At 40.9% G+C, this 12,035-nt stretch overlaps 1 protein-coding gene across 2 annotated transcripts in view; it reads right to left on the bottom strand.

Moving 5' to 3' along the window:
- Positions 1-364: 364 nt before the first annotated feature.
- The window catches only part of LOC131572039 (complement C4-like), a 52,860-nt gene continuing 41,189 nt past the window's right edge, over positions 365-12,035 (bottom strand). For both annotated transcript variants that reach the window (XM_058824926.1, XM_058824924.1), the window contains 9 exons: positions 11,221-11,389; positions 9,509-9,596; positions 8,805-8,879; positions 8,079-8,187; positions 7,026-7,115; positions 6,561-6,653; positions 5,762-5,845; positions 1,850-1,982; positions 365-703 (listed from right to left, as the gene is read on the bottom strand). In XM_058824926.1, coding sequence (XP_058680909.1) covers positions 565-703; positions 1,850-1,982; positions 5,762-5,845; positions 6,561-6,653; positions 7,026-7,115; positions 8,079-8,187; positions 8,805-8,879; positions 9,509-9,596; positions 11,221-11,389 — 980 coding nt within the window. In that variant the 3' untranslated portion in view covers positions 365-564. The remainder of the gene's footprint in view (positions 704-1,849; positions 1,983-5,761; positions 5,846-6,560; positions 6,654-7,025; positions 7,116-8,078; positions 8,188-8,804; positions 8,880-9,508; positions 9,597-11,220; positions 11,390-12,035) is intronic.

Raw genomic sequence — 12,035 nt, 5'->3', positions numbered from 1 at the left:
ATGTACCACTCCTAGTTGCAGCTTTAGAAGTGTATGGAATCCAGCCATGGGGTCAGCAGGACTCACAATTACAGCCAGAAACCAGCTGCTGTGTTAAGCATGAGTGTTGGTATCTCTACTCTTTCAGCAGCAGTGTAACACAGATAAGCCCATGAAGACCCAGTTTTCTTTTTGAACCATGAAAAATGTCTTTGTCTTTTTTAAAATATTTTTTCTTTGCCCAGGACTGCAGGAATTATTCAGACAATGCACAATGTGTTTTTCTTTTGACTCTCTGCAAGAAAATTGCACTGTTGTAGAATAGCTCATGGAGACACAAACTCCTGCTCTCTCTTCCCCAGTGTCAGGTACAATAAGCACAGTATCTAGTAGAGGAACTGCATTTTTATTATATTACTCACACACACACCCACAAGAGGATGCTTCACACCCCAATCAATGAAACAGCAATGGAAGCAGCCCTGCCATGTTTCAGGTGCCACTGGTATGCACAGGCTTTGCAGGAGGAATTCTGGCAGAAGGTGAGCTGCAGCCCCAGAGAGATGTGGGGGTCAGAGCCGTTGTTCAGACATGGCACAGGCTGTCAGAGGTGCTCAGGAAGTCCTGCAGGTGAGCACAGCTCTGCCGGCGCAGAGTGCTGCGGCACTCGCTGCTCTCCGGGATTTTCTCCACCCAGGCTTGCGCATCAAGTAAGTATTGCATCCTGAGGGAAAATGGCACAGGTAAAGAAGGTTAGTCATTATTCCTGACATGGAGCAATGGGAAAGTGTAATCCCTGATCTACTCATCCCTCCAGAGAGGCATCTCTGAAATCAAGAGTAATACTAGCCTAGAAACTTGTCTTCACCAGCAGGTTAACTGAGCTTCGATGAAAATCTGGGATGTGTCAGTGCCAAGCTAGGACAGACCTGGCTGCACTTGTGTTTTGAGTATGTCAGGTAAGCTTGAGCTGAGTTTCTGTTAGAGTTTCCAGAATGACACAAAAAGCCCAAGTGCACACCAGTGGGACAGTGTAGGGAAGTTTAGTTCCAACAGAGTGTACCCATGAGAAGCTGTGTAACTTCCAGTATTTCATGCCTGAACTGGGGAAGATGTTGGAGATTAAACCTCTGCAAGGACACCCCAGTATTTATCAGGCTTTTTTTGAAGCAGGCCACTGACCCAGGCACTCACTTTGGCATCATATAGAGATGGGAATGGGACTTTTTAAGGTTTTTAGGAAGTGGTGCTCACACCTTGATGGAGATCTCCTCCCTAGAAGCTTTCAGAGGCATTACCTTTGTCTAGTTCTGTGCAGGGAAAGGAAACATTTATGAAGTCTTCCTCCCTGAATATTTGAGAATGTCATACTAAATTCCCACTCAGATAAATTCCCTTTTATTCATCAAAGTGTGACAGTGAGAAATGACAAGAATATGCTACCCACATGCATGGTGTAACAGCAACCTTGGGAGCTGCTCTTAGTCACGGTCCCACACATTTCTTCTGCAAACACAGGAGATGTTTAAGGCATCTGCAACAGATGGACTGGGTAGCTTATCCCATTGCCCTTTTCCAGCTGTGAGTTTTTAACCCAGGGGAACCAGGGCCAGATTTGATCCTGAGAGGTCTGGGAACCACAGATCCATGAGCCAATAGAATTGGATGGCTCAGCTCCTCCCCAGAGCTCTGCTTTTGCCTATAGAGTGGAACACTTTGCATTTTAGTAAATCCAGCAGAATCATCCCCTGAGAAATTTGATGCTTTTTTTTGCCTTTTCTTTCTGGAGGTATTCTAATAAACTGAGTATCCTCTGGGTTTATGGTCCAGGATAACAGCTGCTGCTGCCCAGGGACCGTTTTGCACTTACTTGTTGTTGCAATCCACAGTTTGCCCATCTCTGCCCATGAGGAGGTAGCGTTTGCCAGGGACAATGTTTAACTGGCACATGGAGCGTGACAGGAACTGTCGGTGCTCACCCACTTGGATGCTTTCATCTGCAGCTGTGGGACAAGAACAGAAAACCCCATGAACTTTTCTAACAGAGAGAAGAACTGTAGCCCACAGGACACAACCCCCTGTGGTCATTTGCTCCACTGCTAAGCCAAGGTGGTGTTCCACTTTGGAATTGGGCTTGTCAGGTGTCACAGACATATTTTCTGAAAAATCCTTTTGTTAGGATCTTTTTCTTCTGAGAAGCTGGGAAGCTTCAGCTTCTCGATGTTTTGCTGCTTTGGAATGTGATTTGGAGAATTTTTTACCCAGCATGTGAAATTGTTTTTACTTGATGACCAATGACAGCCACCTGTGTTGAGGCTGTGAGCAGTCACAAGATTTTATCATTCCATTCCTTTCCTTTGCTAGTCTTCTGATTAAATCCTTTTCTCTCTATTCTTTTAGTATAGTTTTAGTATATAATTTTCTTTTAATATAATATATCTCATATATAATAATAAATAATAATAAATCAGCCTTCTGAAACATGGAGTCACGATTCTCATCTCTTCCCTTGTCCTGGGATCCCTGCGAACACCACCACAGTCAAGTGAATAAATGGCCCTGCTATGGTAGGATACATTTCCCTTAGTGTGACCTGATAGAAAGAAAGTAAGCCACTTTTGACTTAATTTTCTTGGTGTTTGCAGTAATTATTAAAGGAGATGTTTTCCTATAGACCTTAGGACCTTTTAGACATTATGGAGTTTGCTTAAGTCTCAGAGAAAAGCCAAGGAAAATAGAAAACATGCTGTTTTCCATTTCAGAATGCTCAGGTTCAGGGTGCTCTTAAAAGCTAGCAAACTAACGCAAACTAAATTCAAACATTTTAAGGCTCAACAATGCGGCAGACAGTATTAAAATCTCACTCTCCTTAGTACACCTGACCAGAACTTTGCTAATGCAGCCTTTATGCTCTTCCCTCTGAATCTGATACACAGGACAATCTCCTGGTGATTTCCATGCTAAAGTAACTTAGATTCTGGATTCTGGCCCAGAAATTAATTAATTCAGAATTGCACTGCCAAATACAGAAGTGGGCATCCAAGGCAGATGAGGTGGCTGCTCAGACACTGCAATGACAGGAGAGCTGAAAAGATGCTTTTTCATCTGACCAGTCTCAGGTCATGAGGACACTATGTTGTTTAACTAGAACAACAGTTTTCAAACTCCATTTGAAAAAAAAAAAAAAAAAAGCAAATAACAGCAATATTCTAATTTCTTACTCTCTTTCTTACTATAATTTGAAAGCTCCTGTAAAAATTCAATATTAAACCAGTTTAAATTACACATAAATTGCACCACAGTCTTTTTTATCAGTTAACAGAATCTTGCACATCATCTGCTCTAGTATAGACTATTATATTACAAGTATGGAAAGACTAGTAATCAAAATCCTAAAAGTAGAATGAAAATTGAAGTAGAATATTCTAATAGTAATTCAATTTCAGAGAATTTGGCATAGGCTGCTGATCTGTGAAACCTAGCTTTGAGAACCTTATCTAACACCTAGGTACAACTTGCATCAGTTTAATATATATTAATTATACATCTGCATTTTTAGTGAGAATATAAGTCCTGTAGGTTTTCTCACATAACCCAAGACCTTTTTGCTGTTCCTATGCTACATGGTGTCCTGAATTTTCATTTTGTTCATGGAATGCAGAGATGGGTCAGAACTACTTGAGAAAATTATGATGTTATGCCTCATTTGGCTTAAATTACCAAGGTGTTTCTTGGTTCATATATTCCACAAATGGCCTAATACAATTCAGACAGTGGGATCATAAGCATTTGTGTCATTACCCTGAGTGGTTATTATGTAATTTCCAATTTTAAATCTCCAATTAAAAAAAAAAAGTTGAAATTTTATGTTTCAAAGCATCCAAGTGGAATTTAAGGTAAATATTTACTTAGAGTTTTAGAATCTGTAATGGGAAATAATGTTTAAAAAGGGCAGCAGGGGGGGAAGAAGAGGGAAAAGAAAGATTCTGTGCTACTTTGTATGGGCTATACTGTTCCCCTAAAGGACTCCTGGAGGAGGGCTCATAGGATGGCACAAATATTAGCCATCCAAAACATATACACTAATTCTGTCAATAACCAAAGTAATCTGAGAAGCACACCTGCAATATTCTCTTTTGCTGACTCCCAAACACAAATAAGTGTTTCCATCTGTCATCTGAACCAACCCTTTACTTCAAAGGTTGTTAAGGAAATAATGGCAGGGTCCAGAGAATGAGATTTTACCCTACTAAACTTGAGATTTTACCATCTAAACTTGGTGATGGCAATAGAGGCCAACCTCACTCAGAAGAGCTGCAGAGAATACAAGAGATAATAACACTGGTTCAGTCACAGGCTGATTTGGGTGCAACACCTAGCTTTTTCTTCATCCCCATATGTCTTTGTGCCTCCTGCCAGCCCTTCCCAAAGCCGCTGAAAGCTTCCTGATGCTCAGAAGCTGCATCTGACAGCATAAACCAAAAGGAATTATCAAGTATGTGGGAATAGAAGACATCCTTTCCCTTCAACTTCACATTCAAAGGATCTTTCTCTCAGCTACCAAACCCCAGAATTGCTCCAGTGCTTTCCGGCAAGTTGTGAGCACAAATGCATTTGGACCCAGAGCCCTAAAGCCTTTAAATGCTGTAGGTATTCTCAAGAGATTAATAAAACTTTCCACTGGGATACCATAATCTCCTATAGTCAGTATTTTGACCACTAGTTACATTACTATTTCCCTCCATATGGAAAGCCCTGGGTATGTCAGATGCTCTCTCTGGAATCAGGAAGCATGGACTTTATTTTACTGAACATTGGGCACAGATCACAAGCTGTGTGCCATAAAGTACTGTGTGACATTGCCAGGCCCCTGGGCAAAGATTGATGGAGTGAATTAATTATTCTGCTCCAGAGAGGGAAGATTTCAAAACCTTTGAAGTTCCTTTTTAAAGGCAATCTCTGGCTGCCAAACTCAAAACTGGTGACTACATGATACCCCAGCAGCTGAAGTCTGGTGTGTCACCTGACAGCTTCCCCAGAAATGACTCTGAAGAGTATCAGTGCTCTCTGATGCTGCTGATTAAGTTCACATGGGGGCAGCTGGGATGGCAGGCTTGCAAAAGGACATTGAGAGCTGTGAAAACCTTTACACTGCACCTAGCAACAAAGAAACCTTTCTATTTCTTTAGCACAGTTATTAAATTGAAGTTCCAGAAGTTTTCCTGTCTTTATTGACCTCAGGCAAGTCACTGTGGACTGTTCCACAAGGGTTGCAATTGCTCAATAATTAATTGAGTAATAAGCACTTCAAATCTTCATTTAGTATCAGAAGAGAGGTCAGTGGCAGTGTCCACATAACAAAAATTAAGAATCTATCAACAGTCTATAAAACAAAATAGTTGATGCAGAAGACATAGTACCCCCACTATGCATGTGTTTGGAGGGGTTTTTCTTAGACTAGCTCCAGTTTGTAACCATGGACTCAACGAGTCTGGAATGTGTCTTCTGGTTTATTTTCATCTGAAACGTTTGAAGCTCGTGTGCTCTGGGACTGCACAACGTGAACCCAAAAAACTACCCTGGGGCTTAACTGCACAGTGAGGCAGCTGCACCAAACAAGCCTTGCAATAAATAAGCCTTCTTGAAAGCTTGCTGTAGAAATATATCTGACCCCGCTTTTCAATGGCAGAAAAAGGCATCTGCATGGCTCATGCTGGCTAACATTTAGTCAACCCAGTGTTTCTACAGGTGAATGAAAGGAGTAAAACATTTTGATACTTACATGCTTTAAGGATCTTGTGGATTTTGGCCTCATAGTAATCAAAAACATTCTTCTTTGTACTGCCGAGGATCTCCACCTCGTATGCTGCAAGAGACAACAGCTCTGTGATGCCAGATGGCAACATGGAATTGCATCCAAAGACTGAGTAACAGGTGTGCTTCTACCAAGTGTCTGAACAGAGGCCAGTGTACCATCTACTCACAAACCATGGAATTATTAATCAAGAGACCCTAGATTTGTATTCCTTTCTTTGTATGTTTTCAAGGAAGCTCCTCTGTGGTTAGGTTTTCACTCTTTCCTGTCCTTCTGTTAGCATCTAACTTACCAATGGTGCACAACTAGTTTTCCTTCAGTAGTTTATCCAACTTTGTATCCAAAGAAGAGGCCAGAAAGGCGAATTAACAGAGGGAAAAATATTCATCTAGCTCTGCAGAAGGAGCTACTGAACTATGGCATGCCGTGGAAACCCTATTCTTTTATTACATTCTGTAACATGAGGGATGTGATGGACTGGGGTACTGCATCATGGGTTTTTTTTAAACATAATAACATAATGTAACATAATGTCCACCCCTTCTACCCCCAGCATCCTGCTGCATCTTTCCAAGGCCTTTACTTCCCACTTCTCTGCCCTGATGACTACAACTGCACATGCCTTCATTTATTTCTCCTCAGCCTCTTGGCCACATACAGAAACCCTACTCAGTTCAGGAGAAGTCTGGGCACAGTTTAAGTTTAATAAGTTTATATTTATTAAAATGAATGATGCTGAAATTAACAGCTGTCTTTCATGCCTTACCATAATCTGCAGTAGGCTGGTAGCAGACAAAACTAACGCGTGTGGTTTGTGTTAATGATTTACTGAAAGTGGATTTTTGTTTTGGGCAGGGACCTGGAAGGAAGAAAAAAATTATACACCACAATAGGCATGGATATGTAGACAGATTCAGTTTACACCTCCATATTCCCACAACAATATAACAGAGAATAAAATGGCAGAACAACTTCCTTAGTGCTGCGATAGAAGGTTTTTACATACACGTGCACATGCATGTATATAAATATTGGATTTAGCTTTCAAAAAATCCTGGATATTTGAGAAAAAAAAATCAACTTGATACTGAAAATCCTAGAGGATGAATGTGTACTGTATTACACATTAGGATAATTCTAATACTCCTTTCTGGGCTTAACAATTCCCATGTATGTTGTTCCTAGAAGTAACTATCTATCTTTTGGACCAGCCCCTGCAGCCATTCCTTACCTTCTGCGCACTGGCAGACATCGGCGTGGCACAGCTTTGAGAGCATGGCACTGTGCTTGGGAGCACTGTAGAACACACTGCAGCTCCTGTCTGTGGGCAAGGAACAAAGCAGCTTGTAGGGGACAGCTCAGGTGGAAAAGCCTGGACAGTACAGCACAAACTGCGTTTGCAGCCCAGCTTTTCCCTGGTCCAGAGAAAGCAGAGCTCTGAGGAATCAGATGCACATCAGCAATTCCCAAAGACCTACAGCTAAGGGACCTGGAGTACAGGGCTGCCTTTCAGCTGGTTATTTTCATTCAGTTTGGATAATTTTTGTTAGGGCATTTTGTTGTTGTTGTCAGGGTTTTTTATTTGTTTGTATTTATTTCTTTTAGTTGTACTCTTCCCTCCCTGCATCCCCCCCCTTTTTTTTTGTTCCCTCTGTAAACCATCCATCTTAAAAACCTCTTTATACCAGAGAACAACAGTGAACACTGAACTGTTTCAGAAGAAGAAGATAGGACCAACCAATATTCAGTTAGTGGTTTAAACCCAGTGTAAACTGTCTTGGATCCCTCTATCGAGGCAAAGTAGAGATTTGACCTAATTTTCAAATATTGTTTGCATAACTTTGGCAAATGGGGATGATTTGCATTTAACCTTTCTTTGAATGAGGAAGAAGACTGCTTTCCCTGGCAAGCACACTACAAAAGTCAACCCTCCAACATGGTCTATCTTAAATGTATAAAGACACAGTCTGTCAAAACAAAATGTGAGTGAAATATGCTTAAAAGCGCCATGAGAAACAGGAACTCAGAAAATCTGATTTAAAAATTCCTGAGTGTAAAAGTTCCCATTTTCAGTCCCTTTGCAATACTAGGCCATTCCTAAGAAGATCTCTGTTTAGATTATCTGAAGTAACTGGAAGACAGTTATGCAAAGCTGTTTTTTTTAATCACTAAACAAAATTACATGGTTTCACACACTACATGAAAATCAACTTTCTATGGACTGGAGGGTTTTTTTGAGACACTCTCCTTCAAGCAGTTATGTATAATTTTTCTGTGCCCTTACCAGGGTTGTAAAAATCATAAAGGATGGCATTTGCAGGCTGAACCAAGCCCATGGGATTGATTTGCTTTGCCCCAAATGATACACAATCTGGGTCTGGTCCACTTGGGAGCTGGAGGAAAAAGGAAGAACAGTTTTGATGAGAAAACTCTCTCTCCTCAGTCAGTTCCTCAATGTTTGTGCCTGTGCTACTTGTGGAATACTTGTTCTGATGGCATAGATGAGTTAATACTGATATCTGCTTTGGCTGCAGAGGTGAAGCAATTTAAGTGGATGTAGGGTGGAGTCATTATCCAAAATACTGGGAAAAATACAGAGACTAGGGGTCCTGATGTTTGCATTTGTTAATCACTATCTGGATTTTGGCCTTGACATGCAGGATGTCCATGTGGAATTTACAGGACCACCAGTTAACACTTTTGTTATCATGTATGAAAAACATCCCTTCTGGATAGAGAGGGAGAGAATTTCCCTTTTTTCTTGGGCCAAAGGCCAAGTCTTGAATATGAACTATATCTCCTTGGACATAGAATGGTGGAAGATGAAGGTGTGTGTTTCCCTTCTTCCCTTTCTCTGTTCCCATTTTCCTGTTCTTTTCACTGAGCTGTTCAATAATAATAAATGACAAAAATTACAGAAAGGTAAAGGAGAGTGAAAAATGCAGTGATTTTTAAAAAGTCTAATGCTATCTGAAGTGGCAGGGATTAGAAAATCATTGGGTTTGCTTACCTCACCAAAGTAGAGCAAAACCTTCCCTTCCTTGTACTCAAAGTGCTGAATGTACCTGTCTGACGCTGTCACCAGCTGCAGGAAAACAAAGAAACAAACAAATCAGAGCAAACCCCTAGCAGAATAAGAATATCTTTGCTGCCACCTTCCATATTCTAGTTTGCTTTGTTCTTTCTTCCTCCCTAAAGGAGACTGTCCCTGAAAGCACAAAACTGAGCAAACTTCCCTCAACCAAGCTGGCTCCAGAACCCCAAACTCTGAAGCCGCATTGTCAGAGCACTGTGCCCCATCTCCTTGCCACAGTGGTGCCCTGCCACCAAGCACCACTGAAAGACTACTTGCCTTCTGCTCTGCAAGCCCAGGATGCCCTGTCCTGGCATGCCACAGGACAGCAGGATATGATAAGGGCACATTATTACCCCGCTAAGCCTCACCCTAATTTCTTTTACAAGGGACTAGGAAATCTGAACTCTGTTCACCACAAGCTTTGCATTTATTTTATATATTCAGCAAATATTTTTATTAGAATGAGAGTAGTGGAAATCAATCTATCTATCTATCTATCTATCTATCTATCTATCTATCTATCTATCTATCTATCTATCTGTTTTCCCATGTCTCTTCTGTAGATTTTTGGAAACATTTTGAAAGAAAAATTTTCTAAAGGTTCTATAAAAGGTTGCATAGAAAAGTGTGCTTCTAACCTGTTCGAGCTCCCTTGTGTCAGGCTCCAACCCACTGAGCAGAGTGAGATCAACCAGGGACATCTTTGGTGCTTTGGGACCTGTGGACCTTTATAAGGGACATGGTCAGCAGTGAACAGCTGCACTGAACAGCCAGGTTGCTTTGAAGAGTCTGGCTTTCCAAGCTTGCTAAAGGTGAAGCAAAACTTTCTGCTCCATTTAACTTTCCCAAGTGGATTTTAATTTGAAAATTCGCTGCCTAATCCATTAAGAGTCAGGAGGTAAAATGAGTAATCTAAACTAGTCAAATGGTCATCCAAAACCCAGGTGCCTTGCATGAGATTTTCATAGAGGCTTTCCTTGGAGCTGATAGGCAGAAAAAATTGACCTGTATATGACAGTTCATCCCACCTTAAAAGCATTGTTGAAGCCAGGGAGGTAAACAGCACTGACAAAGTATGTGTTCTCTATTACTTAGAAAGTAGAGATAGTCTGTGAAAAATTTGGATAAATTAATCTCCTAAGTCAAATTTACATTACCTTTGCTGTCCGAGGCAAAAATCCTCATACTAAATATCTGTATTGGATTTCCAATCTTTCAGCTTTCACCATCTCAAAAATCAGGAAGTGGTGTCATTGCTGGAAAATGAAGTGGTTCTGCACTCACACCAGGTGCCTTGACATGAGATATTTTACATACACTTGGTAGAGCTTCAGAACTTTTTATCTTGGCACTCTCCATTTCCCATAAAGGATGCACCACAGTGTAGGGGAGAGGAATGATGATGTAAATCTTGCCTTCAGTTTTCTCCCATGTCTTAACCACAAGGAATTTCACATTATTGTCTAAGCCTCAGCCTAACACTCAGCAGCACAGTGATGCAGAACAGTGGATCTGGTAGCTGATGAATGTTACATAGCAATTAATGGGGAAGAAGATGCTTTGGCCAGTAAAAATTCCCTGAATATGTGTTTAATGAGGGAGAGTGAAAATTGGGAATTAGGGTGACTTCAGTCCTCCCTGCTATTGTTCATGCCACTGTTTTAAAGAGGAGATAAACCCACCATCTTCAAGGCTTTGACAAAAGTCAGTGGAAAACCAAAATTCTACTGGGGAGCAAGACCTGCTTCTTCCATCCTGCTCCTCTCTAGAATAGACAGGAAAGACACAAATTTGTGGTTCTGAGACCAATGCCAGACTGTAAATGGGAAAAAAGACAGGTATTTCAGTCTTATGCTGCATAGGAGGGTTTATTTTTTCCTACCTTTGCCCTTGCCAACTTCTTGTCACAACAGAATATCCCATCTGTCTCCTCTCCCAGATAGTATTAGCCATCCTTTTTTTTTAATGAGGCCAGAATGTGACCACAAAGAAAGTAACAGAATCTCTCCAGAAAGTGATGAAATTCTGTAAATATGTTGCTACTGCATTCCAGCTGTATTTACCTTTTTAAATAAAATATTTATTTCAAAATTTTACTCTGCCAAATGCTTTGGAGTCTCCCCAGAATCTGATGGGGAAGAATCTGCAGTGACATTTGAAGTCTACGTAAACCATGTAAATAAATCTCATCCATTGTTTGGAAACCTTTTCTCCTGCCATGGGAGAGAGAACACACACTTACAGTGTATGCAGACTCTGAGATGACTAGATTGGATGCTGAGTTTGTGGATATGAAGAGGGTGACAAAGGAGAATTACAAGCAAATGAGGAGCTGATCTTGCAGACCTACCTGACACAGACTTTGTATTGCAAGGATTCTGTTTTGCTGCGAGTGGTCAGATCCCTTTTTCTTCTGCTGCGGATATCAAACCAATCAATTTCAGACAGTGTCTCAAAAGTGCTGTTTCCTCCTGTAGTCAAGTCCTCATAATCATAGTCTTCATCAGAGTATTCAGCTTCTGGAGGTGAGAGACAGGGTCAGCCATGAACAAATTTGCCTGCAGTTTGGCTCCTTTTTGGTATAATGATAAATTCCAGTGAATTTATTATTGGTATAATCATAAATTCCAAACTCACATCACTGTGAGTTTTATAACAGTTCTCTGTACACTGTCTCAGTGTTTCCAATTCATTCAGAGTTAGAATTCTAGGGATAACCATAGTAAGAATAATTAACAGGCTAAGAATGGAGTTTAGGCTGTGCATAAATATTTAAAGGACAATTCCCTCCCTCCAAAAGTTAACAATTCAAACAGAAAAAAGACCAATGCAAACATAGGCAGAGGTGATGATGACTACACACTTCAGGAGATGCAAAACACATTCTTGCTTATAGGAAAGACTCATGACAGATCTGCCTCAAAGAATTTTAAGCCCACATGGTGGGTCCCTCATTAGCCAGGGAACTGAGCAGGGCTTTCCCCTCTGTGAAGGGAGCTCATCTCCCCTTTCTCAAGAAGAGTTTCTAATGGTATCTGTGTAACTGCTAAGTACCTGCTGCACCTACAGTCACTTGTAGTTGTTACACTATTTAAGGATAAGAATAATAAACTAAATGAAACAATGACTGGGTAGAATTCAGGGACTTCTCCTTTCCCTTGTTTC

This window comes from Ammospiza caudacuta, chromosome 2, assembly GCF_027887145.1.
Source record: "Ammospiza caudacuta isolate bAmmCau1 chromosome 2, bAmmCau1.pri, whole genome shotgun sequence".
NCBI classification, from domain to species: Eukaryota; Metazoa; Chordata; class Aves; order Passeriformes; family Passerellidae; genus Ammospiza; species Ammospiza caudacuta.
This window is presented reverse-complemented; position numbering and strand designations above follow the sequence as displayed.